This window comes from Leptodactylus fuscus, chromosome 1 (assembly GCF_031893055.1).
Source record: "Leptodactylus fuscus isolate aLepFus1 chromosome 1, aLepFus1.hap2, whole genome shotgun sequence".
Taxonomy (NCBI): domain Eukaryota; kingdom Metazoa; phylum Chordata; class Amphibia; order Anura; family Leptodactylidae; genus Leptodactylus; species Leptodactylus fuscus.
The window spans coordinates 182,694,181-182,709,854 of NC_134265.1; the positions used below are offsets into that span (position 1 = coordinate 182,694,181).

At 41.3% G+C, this 15,674-nt stretch overlaps 2 protein-coding genes across 2 annotated transcripts in view; both read left to right on the forward strand.

The window, feature by feature from the left end:
* Positions 1–15,674, forward strand: part of NCBP1 (nuclear cap binding protein subunit 1) — a 278,082-nt gene that overhangs the window by 182,729 nt on the left and 79,679 nt on the right. The gene's annotated exons all lie outside the window — the stretch shown is intronic.
* TMOD1 (tropomodulin 1) overlaps positions 1–15,674 on the forward strand; it is a 61,242-nt gene that overhangs the window by 30,976 nt on the left and 14,592 nt on the right. Inside the window, exons 4-6 of the mRNA XM_075280373.1 lie at positions 1,407–1,526; positions 8,616–8,705; positions 11,868–11,998. Coding sequence (XP_075136474.1) covers positions 1,407–1,526; positions 8,616–8,705; positions 11,868–11,998 — 341 coding nt within the window. The remainder of the gene's footprint in view (positions 1–1,406; positions 1,527–8,615; positions 8,706–11,867; positions 11,999–15,674) is intronic.

A 15,674-nucleotide genomic window follows, 5' to 3' on the forward strand; every position in this document is an offset into this window, starting at 1 on the left:
CGGGGCTTTTCGGCATCAGGCTTCTGTTTTGCTGGTCTGCAAAGCTGTTTCCTGGGCTTTGGTACACATTTTCTCTTAATTTTTACCAGATTTTTTTCTGTGTCTTCTGCCAATGTCAGTTGGTCGGAGGGTTCTGCAAGTGGCAATGTGCCGATTGTTCGCAGGACTGTCTGTTTTTTCCCTCCCTCAGGGACTACTTTTGGACGTCCCAAGATGCTGTGTCCTCCAGTGAAATATTTCGAGAAAAAGGGATTTTTGTGTACTTGCCTGTAAAATCCTTTTCTCATTGTTTCACTGGGGACACAGGTCCCTCCCATTGTTATTTTGTGTACGGGGTTTTATTTCTTCACAAATTTAGGTTTGTTCGTGGTTGTTGGTTCCATGTTTGTTTTTTCTTGTTTTTGGTCTGTCTCCTACTGCTGTGGTACAAAACTGCCTGAGTGCAGAGTGAGAGGGTATAGCCTGTGTGGGCGGAGCCAACTGCCTTCATTTCCCTAGTGTCCGCCTCCAAGTGACCAGGTCTATACTGAAAGTGCTGTGTCCCCCAGTGAAACAACGAGAAAAGGATTTTACAGGTGAGTACACAAAAATCCCTTTTTTCCAGTACAGTGAACACCATAGCAGGAAAAAAAAATCTAAAGTTTCAAGCTGCCATTTTATCCGCTGTTTCCCTTCTGAAAAAATTTGAATAAAAAGTGGTAAAAGGAATAGACATTTCCCAAAATTGTATAACTAAAAAGAACATTTGGCTCTGCTTGCACCCCGTACACGGAAATATAAAAAAAAGTTACTGTGGTGTATATTATACTGTGTGTGGGCCAATGTGGAGCATATTATATTGGGGGGGGGGGGGCACTGTGGAGCATATTATACTATATTGGGGCCAATGTTGAGTATATTATACTGTGTAGGGGGTCACTATGAAGTATATTATGCTGTGTGGGGGCTACTGTTGAGCATATTGTAGTCTGTGTAGACCACTGATGAGCTTATTGTACTGTGTGGGGGCCACTGTGGAACAGATTGTACTGTGTGGGCCACTGTAGATCATAATGTACTGTATGGGGGTCACTGTAGAGCATGTTGAACTGCATGGGGGCCACTGTGAATCAGATTGTACTGTGTAGGGGCCACTGTGAATCACTGTGGGGTATATTATACTGTGTAGTGGCCACTGTGGAGAAGATTGTACTATGTTGGGGCCCACTGTGGAGCAGATTCTACTGTGTGGGGGCCCTTCACTATTTATATCACACAGTATCTGTTTTATAGCAGACAAGTGATATTATTGCAGGCTGTAATAACATTGCATTGCCACTATAAATCCTGTGCAATATAAATAGTGAACATTAATTGTACAGAATTATGTCAAATGTAAACTTTTATTATTTTATAATTATTTTTAGGCAAACCATGGATTCCTAAGATTAAGCCAGTAGATCCTGTTTTAGAAAATGTGACTCTTGAGCCAGAACTGGAGGAAGCTTTGGCCAATGCCTCTGATGCAGAGCTTTGTGACATAGCAGGCAAGTATGAGCCTAGGAGCAAAGACTATAAAAAAACATTTCATCTACTTCAATTACTTTTGTGTTTGTGTATACGGTATAATAATCCTTGGCTAGGTGAAGAATAGCATAGATGATAATCTTCTTTCTAATCTACAGTAGTACTTAAGGCCCCTTAAATGGATGACAAGTGCTTTTCAAATTTGATGCTGGTATAAGGACTCACTGGCAGTATAACCAGGCTTTCATATAATTCATAATTCATACTCGTATATGTACCTCATCTTTGATTTTTGTAATTTAAATTGGCACACTGAACAAAAAAGGTTACCCTACCCCTGTTCTAGACCATTCGGACTTTCCTGTGTGGAAGAATACACATTGCCCATAAGTCATGTACCAGACACAACCTTACTCAGCATTGCTGGTGTTCCAGGCATATTTTGGCAAATTCAGAGTAGATTGGTACCTTATTAACTGTTGTAAGTTGTTACTGTTTTATCTGTATTTTTTTATCATATACCATGAATAAAAAATGGCAAGAGATGAAAAATAAAGTAGACAATGGAGAGGAATGACCTGAGAGGGAAATTCTCCAAGTAGTTTGTTCTCAGACTTGCAGAAGGTTCACCGTGTGCTTGCCAAAATCTTAATGGATCTTTGATATGATACTCACGTTTAATTACATTAGCAGAAATGTGACTATTATCTCATGCTAGAACATTGTGGCCTATGTTTACCAGGCTTTGCTGTATCTCATCAAGAGCCAAATGTCACATCATGAAATCTGGGTTTCCTTCTGGGGTTCAGTAATTCTTACCTTGTGTAACTATGTACTGTAAGGCTTAGTTCACACGGGGGGCAGAAGGGTGGATTTTGGCACTGAGAGTGACGCGGGGAGCCGTATCACTCTCGGGCCAAAATCCGCCTGCCACGACTGTCGCAGCTTCTTCCTCCGGAGTAGGCTCAAATGAATGGGCCGACTCCAGAGGTTGCTGCCACTAAGAAAGGGCAGCTTGTAACATGCCGCTAGTGGAAAAAAACCCGCTAGCGGTCTCCATAGACCACCATTGTGAGGGGGCGGATTATGATGTGGATTCCGCGCCATAGTCCACACCCTCTGTGCCCGTTTCAATGGGCCCAAACTGTGCCTTCATGTGTTGTTTGGAATTTCAGGAGACATCAATATACTATTTGATGGCATTAGATCAGATGTGGATTGTCATCTGGTCAAAAGAACATTACATGGTCAGACATATAAGATAATAAAACAGCTAGCACAGAGTATTCTGCACTCTGAACTGAGTTTGGGATTACTTCTTGCTCCTCCTACCCTACAGAAAAAGCATGTGAGCCACTCTAAAGTTGGCCATACACTTGAGAATTTAGACAAGCAGTGCTCAATCACGTCATCGTTTGTTGGATCATTTTGATTGTTCTTCTGATTGTCCTAAACACAGAAACAACAAAGGTTTTATGAATGGTTGTCTGAGGACCGGCAAAATGTACCAAATGTTTCCAGATGAAAGCTGGATGAAATCAAGGTAGTAGTAGGTGAAAGAAAATAATGTCAAGTATTTAGGTATGTACTGATGATTACACATACACACACCCTGTGAACACATAAAACAGAAATTATACTTAAATGTAAGTAATCAGTACTACCCCCTAGGACATATTTCTAGCCCACATGTGCCCTTGAGATCCATCACTTAGATGTCTTCTAGACAGTTACATACACATATGGTTACAGCTGACCAGCAAATTAAATCTAACAGGACCAATTTTATTTTAGGTAAACTTTAGGCACCAGTCAGTTGTATGTAACGATCAGTTTTGTGGCTGAAGTATGGTTGAAATCAGTTGTACTCCATGTGTGCATCTGATGTAGGGCTGAGCTTGCAGCTAAATGCAGTCAGATGACCCTTACAGTGATATCCAAGTGCCATCTGAGTGCATTCCATGATGTATTCACGTCTATGGGGGCTTCCAATCCTTTCCTATGACAGGGAGCAGGATAGGACCTGCTCTATAATCATTTGTGTCATCGGAACGGAACACTTTAGAAACCCCCATACACGTGAATGCACTCAGATGTCACTGAAAAGAGTCATGCAGGCTGCAAACTTGGCCCCACATTGGAAGCACACACAGTCTGTATGTCTAGGTTGTGATTGTGAAGGTAGGCAAGGCTGCAGCTGATATGCTTATATTTGCAGTTGCTCTCAGCCACACCATCTGACCTAGTGTGACTACGCCCCCTTCAGCAGTAAGAATGATCCAACATGGATTATCCCTATAATCTTTTGACACTTGTGATACATTTATAAATGTCTTGGCTCTGTGTCCGCTTTCGAAATACAAATCATATCACCTGGTATGAAAAATAGCAACTGATGTTATTACTGCTGTTTTTAGCTTCCCATTCTTAGTCATGAGTCACAGTTGTTACTTGAGCTGTATTGATTTGCTGCTATTTCTGCTAGTATTGAATTAGTTTTGTCTATTTCTGGTCAGAATAATAAGCTAGACAGTGGATATATGATTCTAGCTCATCATATAATTCTATATCATATCAAATCTTTTGTACATACTTTTTACAAAATAATACAGTATGAACAGAGCCTTATATACGTTGTTTTTTACAGTGACTTTAAATCTTCATACTCTGAGATAATTATTTGTGGTGTCATTGGTGTTTAGTAAAGTAAATTAGCAGTTTGCGTGAAAATTTTATTCCTCATATTCTCATATTTTCCAGTTCATTTCTTAACATTCTCCATCCTTGGAAGTCTCAGTGGGGATTGTAAGACAATGTTCATAATACATCATGTCTGTTTTCTTTGTTGTTCTGTGTTTTTCCAAAAATAAGATCACAGTCCTCTTAGTGGTTTCTGTTGCTATGATGAGACAACATTAGCCTAGCTGTGTGTATTGGAGTGCTATGCGGTAAATATTATATCCTGCAGTTGTTACAAAGCCTTATTACAATCCTCCTCCTCATGTTAACTAATAACTTACAAGTGCTAATAAACAAGTACACATGATTCTGGTATTAGTAATGTGAAGAGAAGAAGGTGACATTGCTGCATATTCATTATTCCTGCCATTACCTTTTCATACATATCAATTCAAGACAAAACAAACATTATGGATCCTGGCTGCTCCAGTTTTAGGCCTTATTCCTACATCTGCATCCACTACTCACAGACAGTTCTCCACCTGGTCATTTCTGGGTAACATGCTGTCCTTGGTTGATATACTTTTCACGTCTTTTTTGTTTCTTTCATTTTCTTTATTTTATATGTCTCTTGGAGTTAGTGGGGGAAACTTATTAAGATTACTGATTGTTAGACCAGTCTTAATTAATTTCCTGGCAAGCACATGACTCAGCAGTTTTGGCCTCTTAGTAACTCTAGCACATGTAGATCGCAAACAGGGCCGCTTTTAGGGCAAAATTAAAAGTTGGACCCAAATGTTGAAATAATGTACATATTGCATAGTCACATTCTGTTAATTCAATGTGCTGCTGTGCCTATCACTGGTATTTAGAGGGCTGTTCCTAAATTCTTTAAGGCCGGTGCCCCACGTTGTGAAAATGGAGTGTTTTGGCCGCAGCGGAAATGCTGCAGCAAAAATAATACATTTTATAGTACCTGCAAAGTAGATTGGATTCTGGCTAATCCCATCCACACATTGCAGAAAAAAAATCTGCAAAAATGTGTGAAAAGCTGCATTTTCAAAAACGTCTAGTCTTCTGTACAGATTGCAGATACTTCCACTTAGGATAAGTGTCCGCTGCTTATAATATCCCATTGCAGGAAACCAGCAGAGGATTTTCCTAATCTACTCCAAAACAATGCTCATAATGACCTGCGCCATAAGCGGACATGAAGCTGTTGCGAGATATTGTGCAGCTCAGTTCAGATTATGCTGCAGAGTTTTTAAGCAGAGTCTGGATGGGATTTATGTTGTTCCATTCAAAGTCTGTGGGACAGATGGCAACAGCTGACCTCTGCTACCTCCATCAAGCCCACACACTTTATACAGGCCACAGTGCGCTTACTCACCTACCAAACTATTGAAATGGGAGAATACAGGACACCTGACCTCATAACACAGCAGTTGGCCATTTATCACCTATTTTAGGTTATACATTTTGATTATAAGAGAAACCTTTTAGGTCGGGGCCCCACACGGTGTAAATGCTGCAGATGAAACATCTGCAAACTTTCTGTGAAAAGCATTGCGGGACGCCACATGGGGCCCTAGCCCTGAGGCTGAGGCCCCACTTTGTGGAAAAGCAGCTTTTTTTATTGCAGATTTAGCTGCAGTTTAATCATATAATCTCATCCACAGCATGTTACTTTTAGCTGCGGAATTACTAGCATTTCCACCAAAAGCTCAATGAAAAATGCTGTAGAAAAAAATGTATTTTCGCTGCTTTTTTCTTCAGTGTTTTTTAGCTGTGTTTTGATGTGTTGGGCCTAATTCTTAAAGGGGTGGTCCAGGAATTGCAGGTTTTTGCATGGAGAAAGTTAAAAATAAAACCCACACTAACCTGTCTCTTGTCCTCCCACCCCTGTCTGGTCCAGCAGCACCCTGGAGCTTGTTCCAGTATAAGTCCTTGCCACATGTAACCACTATAGTCAAACAACAGCCTTGGCAGCCTAAAGAAAGGAACCGGGATGTCATTCACATGCATCACGTATAATGTCCCAATTCCCTTCTTTATGCTGATGATTGGCCTCAGTGGTCACGTGCTACGAGGACTTCCGCCAGAACAAGCTCCCAGGCGTCGCTAGACCGGACAGCTGTGGGAGACACTGGAGCATCAGGGACAGGTGAGTATGGGTTTTATTTTTTTATTTTTCATTTTCCCCATCCTCCTTGCAGAAAACTGTAATTCCTAGACAACCCTTTAACATCTAGATATACTGTGCATAACACAAAAAAATACAGTTCTAGTATGCATAATGGTACACGTACATAAGAAAACACAGATAGAAATAGATTCATATGCTATATGTACTTACACATATACATTCATATACCATTTATACACACACATGCCTGTCTACAAACATACAATATTCACACAGTATATAGGACACATACTGTAAACAAATATACATATTAAATATACATATTTTACACACAAAAAAATACACTTACATTTGGCTGAATTGCTGGGTGCAATGGAAATGGAGGAAACTCATGTGCAGCTCTGGCAGTCACAGCAGACTTCTCCCCTCACACTCTGATCAGATGAATGAGTCACTACTTGTCAGGTAGGGGGCAGCACAGGGGGCTGCTAAGTGTTAGGAAGCTTTACAAACATCAGTAGATCTTGCACCTGCCAATGGTTTCTACTAACAATCATTAGTCCTAATAGTAGGGAAAGTTAGCCAAATTGAAGCACATTTTTTTGCCACTTTGGCGGTAGATCTGCCTTAGTAAATATGGGTCAGTGTATTAATCACTTTTTTGCATTGTTGTTACTAGATCATAACCAGTAGAAGGTTGAAAACACAAGATAGGTGCAAATCTTTCCATTATACCTTATCCCTATGCAGTCTCCAATCCTGGTTGAAAGTTTATAAACATTGATTACACCAGCTTACTGTGTAATCAGCCATTTTCTAGTGGCTGCCGGGCATGCGCAGTCGGCTCTGATTGAGGCCCGCTGGCAGAGCCGACTGCGCATGCCTAGAAGATTGAAACCCAGGAAGGCCGTTCCTGAAGAAGATGGAGGTGGCGCTGGAGATTTCTCTCGCAGCATTGGGGATACCCCCAGTGCTGTTTGAGCACTGGGAGGACGCCCTCAGTGTTGCGAGAGAACTCATTTGCATACAGATGAAAACCGGGATTTCTACCGAACGGCGGCGTGAAGAAGACATCTAAAGGTAGAAGAAGACATCTAAAGGTAGAAGAATAGCCTTTCTTAAGGCTATTCCTACGTGTGATCGAGAAAAATGTGATTTTAATGATAGAATCCCTTTAAAGGCACTTTCTGTTGCCATGTTGTTTTTGCAGGGCCCTGAAAGTGCCAATAAATTGCAACTCCCTAAGAAATGACCCCATTTTGTAGGGGCATTTTAGGGTCTCTGCAAATGTGGCATGGCGCCCAAAAACCAACAATTTAAATCTGTTCTCCAAAAGCACATAGCACTCCTTCATATCTATCCCCTTTTATGTTCCCAAATGGCAGTTTATGCGCACATATATGACAATGTTGTACCGAGCATAACGAATTTAACAATTTCATATGTGGGTATAAACTGCTGTTTAGATATAGCCAGGTACAGAAGGGAAGGAGCGCTATTTTGATTTTTGGAGCACAGTGGTTTTTGGATATCATGCCACTTTTGCAGAGCCAATGAGTTGCCAGTAAAGTGGAATCCCCGTGACCCCATTTTGGAAACTACACCACTGAAGGGATTTATCAAGCAGCGTAGCGAGAATTTTTACTCCTTATGCATTGCATTAATTTAATTTCCAGAAATTAATGTACAGATGATATTGAAAAATGAAAATTATTTTTCCAGAGGAACACCAATTCAGTGCTTGATAGCTTGTGTCTAGCTTGTATTAGCAGAGATAAATTCCAAAAACTGTTAAGGACGTATACTGGGCACAACACCTTTTGGAGTGTTCATCTCTGACAGAAGCTGGGTTCAACATATTACACACTGAAATGACATATTCCTGGGAAAATGGCCATTTTCACCTTTCATCATCACCTGAGTATTCATTTCTGGGGGGAAAAAAAACATGCTAAACTTGGGGATTAAAAAATGCTCACTGTACCTCTGGATTAATTCCTAAATTTCCAAAATGGGGTCATATGTCAGGGTTCCTCTTTACTGGCATTTTAGGGCTCTACAAAACTGTTTAGGAGCAGAACTCCTGTTAAGAACACAACGGATAATCCTTAAAAAAAAAAAAAAATGTGACAGGGGATTCAAGGTGAATTCCCATATTGCATTCTGAGGAAGTACTATAATTCATCTGTTGTTGTGCATACGGTTTTTAATTATACTGAAAAATGTATATTATATTTGAGCTGGTATATTTTTTAATTTTCAGACTTGTCTGTCTCCCTTTCAGCTATCCTTGGTATGCACACTCTGATGAGTAATCAGCAGTATTATGAAGCCCTCACAAGCAGCAATATAGTCAACAAAGAAGGACTAAACAGTAAGTTTGTAGAATTACACTAACTCTAACAGAATCACTTAGAATCATTTATGTGTGGTTCTATGAGGATTGTAAGGGGTTCAGCTCACACGGTTGGGAACGGCAATGACACCATGCAGACAGGTAGTACGATAAACAAGTCCAGTGTTTTATTTGGGTTTTCAGCATAAAACACTGTGCCAGCAAAGAAACAAAAACAACAAAACCTAAGCCTTGTCCGGCTCTACCTAAACAGCAGGTTACCTCTCTGACCTTCAGCAGGTTGAGTCACCATATTAGCCAGTCAAAGTCCACAAGGTACCTGTTTTCCTCAGGAGTGTTTTTCCTCACACACTCCTTGTGTGTACCAGGCTCCTAACTGAGCTTCCTTCCCCAGTAAAATAGCCCTAAGGCCGGGTTCACACGGAGTTACGTGCCGCGAGATTTGGCACATAGACGCCGCGTGACCCTTTGCGTGCCGTACACGCTCCCATTCATTTCAATGGGAGCGGGGAGCGTATGCGCCGCGCTAGTTTGCGGCCGTGAATAAATGCACGGGTTTCCATCCTATCCCCTGGAGAAACTGCATAGGGGAGGGCTACCCGGCAGTTAGTTTTAAAACCCATTAATTTGAATGGGTTTTAAAAGCAAACCACTGGTGTTTTGGCCGGACACAAAGCCGGATATGCAGGACTTTTTGTCTGGACGAAAAAACCTGTTTCCCCGTGGAGAGGCTGCATACGGACACTAGCGTTTTGCTTTTAAAACCCATTCAAATGAATGGGTTTTAAAATTGGATTTTAGCCGTCCCAATGGAAGCCCGGTGACTGAACACCCCCTAAGATAATTTAATAGGTGGGGCAGGATTAGGTTGTGTCATAAGGGTGTATGAGGGGAACGGCCAGAGTGTTCAAACATAGCATTCACTGCCAGCTACACTTGGACCATTGCCCTCAAGAAAAGCAAGGGTGGACAAGCTCTCATAAGAGCCAAGAAGAGTTCCAAACAGGACTTTATTAGCATTACTGAAGGCAATATTTAGCCACCAATTAACATAGACTTGCTGTGATTCATTGAATTAAAGTCTCACTGCAGAGTTACCAGACTAAATCTGGGTGGCCTCCCCTGTTAGTGTACAAGTATAATAAATTTTAAGCCAAATCCATCTTAAGGGACTCAACAAATCAGCAAGCAAAGGGTGTGTAGACCAGTCTGAAAGCCTGACCTTCGTACACTTAAAGAGGGGGGTCTCAGTTTAGGAATTTAAACTGTTCCATGTGTGAGACATCTGCACCCCCAAATATTTCAACTGTCTCACAGAGAGCAAACTGGGAGGAAGAGTTGGCATAACTGTATTAGGCCTTAGCCAAGGCAAAGGACCAACTTTGCCCAGTTAACTTGCAATCCACATGCAGAGCCAAACTGCTGAACAAGGTTGAGAAGGGAAGCCAGGGAAGGGCTAGTGTCCACCAGGTAAAACATGTTATTGATATACAGAAAGACTGTTTTCAATAATAGTGCACTTCCCTTATGGTTACTTTTAAAGGATTGGGATTGTTGGATCAAACTGTTCAGACGACTGGACATAAGCAGGGGGTACCCCTCGTTAAGGCAGAGGAGTGAGAGTTTTCCAAAGACATATGCTAACTTAAACTCCAGTTTAAGTTGCCAAAAGAGGCTATCACAACTTGGTTGGCCAGGGATGCACATGGCTACTCCTTGTGAGAGATGTTTCACAGCAATGACCTCTCATTGCTAGCAGTCCAAACAAAAGTTAAAGGAAGTCTATCTCTTTCCCCAGGCATATTCAACTGTCACCAATGTGCTATAGAGTACATAACAGCATATACCTTTGAATGTCAGTTTTTTTAGATTTGGTGAAAACCGCTTTGAAATCGTATGCAAATTAGGCAGTTGGTGCATCGGGGTGGCCTTCAGATACCCGGAGTACTGCTTTTGACACTCAGACCCCTTCCACCTTCTGTCTACCCAACCTGTGCAGTGAGAGTTGATCTTCCCATTGCTATGACAACACCCATCCTACTTGAGTAGCAAAAGCAATTCTCCAGTGAGCCGACATCCTGCCTCCAGTGCACCAACTGTCTAATTTGTATATGCCTTCAAATTAGTTTTTATGTAAATTTACAAAATTTACTTAACAGAAACTTGTCCTTTATCACTGTAAATGTGCTCTATAATATCTTTTTGATGACAGTTGAATATGCTTGGGGTGGTGGTAGACTTGTCAATATCCACTCAACATGCTGTTTAGGAATCATGTATAGATAGCCTGTTCTGGTGATAATGGATATATTTTCTGATTTACTTTGTTTTTTCACACTTATTACAAAAGGGTTACTACATTAACAGGATAAGGGTCCTTTTACTCACACGTAGTAGTGAAGTTCAGTAGTTACTAGAGATGAGCGAAAAGTAAAATGTTCGAGGTTCGATATTCGTTTCGAGTAGCCCCTCAATATTCAACTACTCAAATCGAATATTGAACCCTATTATAGTCTATGGGGGAAAAATGCTCGTTTCAGGGGCAGGCAACATTCGATCAAATTATACTTACCAAGTCCACGAGTGAGGGTCGGGCTGGATCCTCCGGGAAGTCTTCTCCGTGCAGCGTCCCCGCGGCATCTTCCGCCTCTGAATTCACTCTGCCAGACATCGCACTACAAGTGGACATGCACAGTCGGCTCTGCCCAGGCCCGATGCCTGGCAGAGTGAATGAAGAGCCGGAAGACGCCGCGGGGAAACTGCACGGAGAAGACTTCTAAAGGTAGGAGAAGAACCAGCGTTGATTGGCCGACTGTATAGCATTCGGCCAATCAATGCTGGTTCTGCATCGAACTTTTACATTCGAATAGCGAGTGGTACTCGATCGAGTACGAGTATTTCGAATACCGCAGTATTCGATCGACTACCTACTCGATCGAGTACTACTCGCTCATCTCTAGTAGTTACCTGTAGCAACATATCAAATCACTCCTGGAATTTCATTGATGTATTTAGGCAAAATTGCCACTTTCCATCTGCGCTAGTTCTGCAGTAAATGAAACAATTAGAGTTCTTTTCTTACTAACCCTCGGATGTGGAATACTAGTAATATGAGCTTGTGTAACAGAACTCTTATTAAAACTATTGCCAAAATGTTAAACTATTCTACCCTTTATTTAGGTGTGATTAAGCCAACGCAATATAAGCCAGTTCCTGATGAAGAACCTAATTCAACAGATGTGGATGAGACTTTGGAACAAATAAAAAACAATGATCCTGACCTGGAAGATGTTAATCTAAATAATATAAGGGTATGTAGTGCTAAGATAACATGTACGTCAGTGTACAATGACCTGCAGAAAACACCACCATATCAAATGTGAACTCCATTGTAATGCAATTAGTTTTGCTGCCTGATATTCTAATTAAGTGCATGATCTCAGACAGGAGCAGACAAAAGGGGGTGAGCTTTCTGCCACTATCCAATCAAAGGGAGACAGTGTGAGCTCAAAATCATGTCCATTGTGTTCTCTGACTCAAGACCATTATTAACAATAGAGACCCTAATTAACATAACAGGCATCAATACTAACTGCACTGATTGTTCAGGAACTGTGGGAGCTACTGAAAAATTCCAACTGCATTGGAATCGGTAGAGTGATGCAGGACACAAAGATCACGGGTTGGTGGAGGTGGTAAAAGGTCTTCCTTAAATACAGATGCAAAACTAATGTAATTGAAATTTGTCAGTCCAGAAGGGTTACAAAGCCATTGTTTGCTAAGAGTCTGGGGACTCTAGTGGAGAGCTATTATGCACTAAGGGAGAACTCTTGGAACTGTGCTGAACCACCCCAGGAGTGGCCAGACCACCAAAATTTTACTAAAAGGACACAGACAACTCATCCAGATGGTATTAAAACCTAACATCTACTACAAGAACATACTGCCAACAGTCAAACATACATAACATACATGGTGATGGTAGTGTGATTGGGCTGCCATAAAGCTTATGGGCAGTTGGATTGTACAACATAACAATAATCTAAAGCACACGAACAAGTCCACTGCTGAATGACTCAAAAAACCCACAAAATTAAGGTTTTTGAGTGGCTAAGTCAAAGTCCTGACTTCAGTTCACACAATGAGATTTTTGATCAGGATTTTGAGGCCGAATTCCCTCAAAATCCTAACCAAAAAGACGACTCCCATTGAAATCAATGGGAACCGGAACAAACGGCTCCTGGAAAAAAGAACGGACATGCTCATTCTTCAGGCCGATTTGCCTAGCAAATCTGCCTGAAGACACTTCCTCCTGACTAGGCCCATTCATTGGGCCTAATCCGGAGCGGAGTGCACGACTGGATGACGGTGCACTGCATTGGCATCCAGTTGCAGCTACCCGTATTTTGGACCGGAACCTGAAGCGGCCTCCGCCTCAGGTTCTGGACAAAAAACCTTGTGTGCACTCAGCCTTAGAGATGTTGTGGCAGTAACTTAAATGGGCGGTTCATGTATGAAAATACTTCTTTGTAACAAAATGAGAGTAATTGCAAAGAAGACTAGACCAACATTTTTCCAAGGCAATTTTCTGCACATTATCACATTCTGCACATAATTTTCTGCACATTATCACATTCTGCACGTAATTTTCTGCACAGAAATATTTTCTGCACATTATCTACATTATTGCAAATGTGTAAAGTGGTTAACCTGAGCACAGATACATGGTTGATTCTGCCTAAAAGGAAGGCTATCAGCCAGTGCACATAGCCTGTATTTATTGCAATACACATTTATTGCAATGTATACTATTGAACCTAGTGGGACAACCAATAAAATTTTAAAAAGTCAAAAACCACAGACAAAACTTCACTTCCCCTTTCCCATGTTAAATTAAGTAGTAGGTAAAAAAAAGTAAGCTATAGGGGCTCCAGAATGGTGTAATTAGAAAATGCATTGCATCATGCAGTAAAACGAGCCCTCATATGGCTACCTCGCAAGAAAAATTTAAAAAAAATTTAGTTTGTAGAGTGCAACAACAAAAAACATATTTGTGTTAAAACTGACTATGGAAGAAAGGGAAATATGTAAACTGTGCTATCTTACTTCAGGGTATACACTAGAATGCCCCCCTCCCCTAACCCTAGGGTCTACTGGGAAAATAGTAAGAATTTTGATATATCCTATGTCCTCTGTGCAGTTTACATATTCACTTTTCAACTTTTCGCCATTTGCTGTGTACGATGATCTCTGGGGCTCTGCACACAAATAGCGCTCCTTCATCTCTGCATCAGCAGTTTATGTCCATATGTATGACACTGTTGTACCCAGGATAACCCACTAAAGGTCATATGTGTAAAAACTGTTTTTTGTGCACAGAGCAGGTTGCAAAAGGGAAGCACAGATTTACAATGTTTAGTTTGTGGACACTATGCCACTTTAACAGAGCCCCTGAAATGCCAGTAAAGTAGAATTTCCCTGACAGATGACTCTATTTTGGAAACTACACTCTTCCAGAAATGTGAGCATTTGCCGCAACCCAGATGGACACCACTACCTGTATGGTGGTGGTAGTAGTTTCCCCCGGGGAGCTTCCAGTTCCAGTTCTCCTCTCTGAGTCGGTGTGATGGTGTTTGGAAGGGCCCCGATGTTACAGCAAATATGACTCAAGTAGCCAGTGGTTGAAGTTGAAAAGAATTACAGCTTTATCTAAGCAACTGGAAAGAGGTACAATAGCAGCTTCCAAAGGGGGGTAGTAGGCCCACAATATCCAATCCCTCAGCCTTAGTTCTAGGAAGGTGCCGAGGAATAATTCATGCTCTATATCAAAGTTCTCCAACTACTCCTCCTCTCATACCACTCCCAGGTAAGGACCTATTCACATCTAAGGTTTGGGTTTCCGTTCGGAGAGTCCATTTAGGGACCCACTGAATGGAAATCTATCAGCATAAAAGCAGTTACCTAAGGAAACCCGCGGACCCTATAGACTATAATGGGGCTGTGTGGTTTCTGCTCATTCTCCGCATGAAACATGCAGAGAGAAAAGTGCTGCTTGCAGGACTTTTCTCTTTACATGTTTTGTTCGGAAACCATACAAACTCCAATATAGTCTATAGGGCCCAGGGGTTTTCTTTAGATAACTGCTTTTTTATGTGGATAGGTTTCCATTCGGGGGGCCCCAAGTAGACTTCCCAAATGAAAACCCAATCGCAGATGTGAATAGGGTGTTAGAAACCTGACACAACAAAATAACTGTGAGTCTTGGGCAACTAGAATCCTCAGGCACCGAGGCAAAAACAGTGTACAACACATATTGGCAAAACCCCATGGTGTAAGATTACAATGGCATAATCACCTACCAGCTAACAAACGTGCCCCGACACGCGTTTCGCTGGGTAGCTTCGTCAGGGGGACACTCCTGAAGCTACATGGCAAAACGCGCGTCGGGGCGCGTTTGTTAGCTGGTAGGTGATGATTATGTCATTGTAATCTTACACCATGGGGTTTTGTTAATATGTGTTGTACACTGGTTGATTTAATCACCTCTGCTGTTGTCTTTACATGGTACTTACCATCTCTGGGTAATATATCAGCATTGGTGTTTTATTTATTCAAAATAATGGCATTTGACCCTGTATTCATACCTTGTTAAATTATCATTATCACCACCAGCAACAATTTGTAGAGTACTGGTCCCCCGTCTTATAAATCCGTCCTGTCATAAGTGTAACCAATTTTATATGGTTGTATAATAAAGATTCTCTATTTTATTATGATTTGTGCTTCTGTCTTTTTGACATAGTCATATATTGTATATTTTGAAGCAACTATTTTCTGCCTGTGTTTGCATGTGTGTATATCTTTCCAGTTTGTTATTGAGGAGCACCCCCAGGTACTTTTAGGTCTTGACTATTGCTATTGACACCATTGCAAACGAAGACAAAGGTGGCTGGCTGATGATTCTCTTAGCTTGGTTAGAATAGCCTA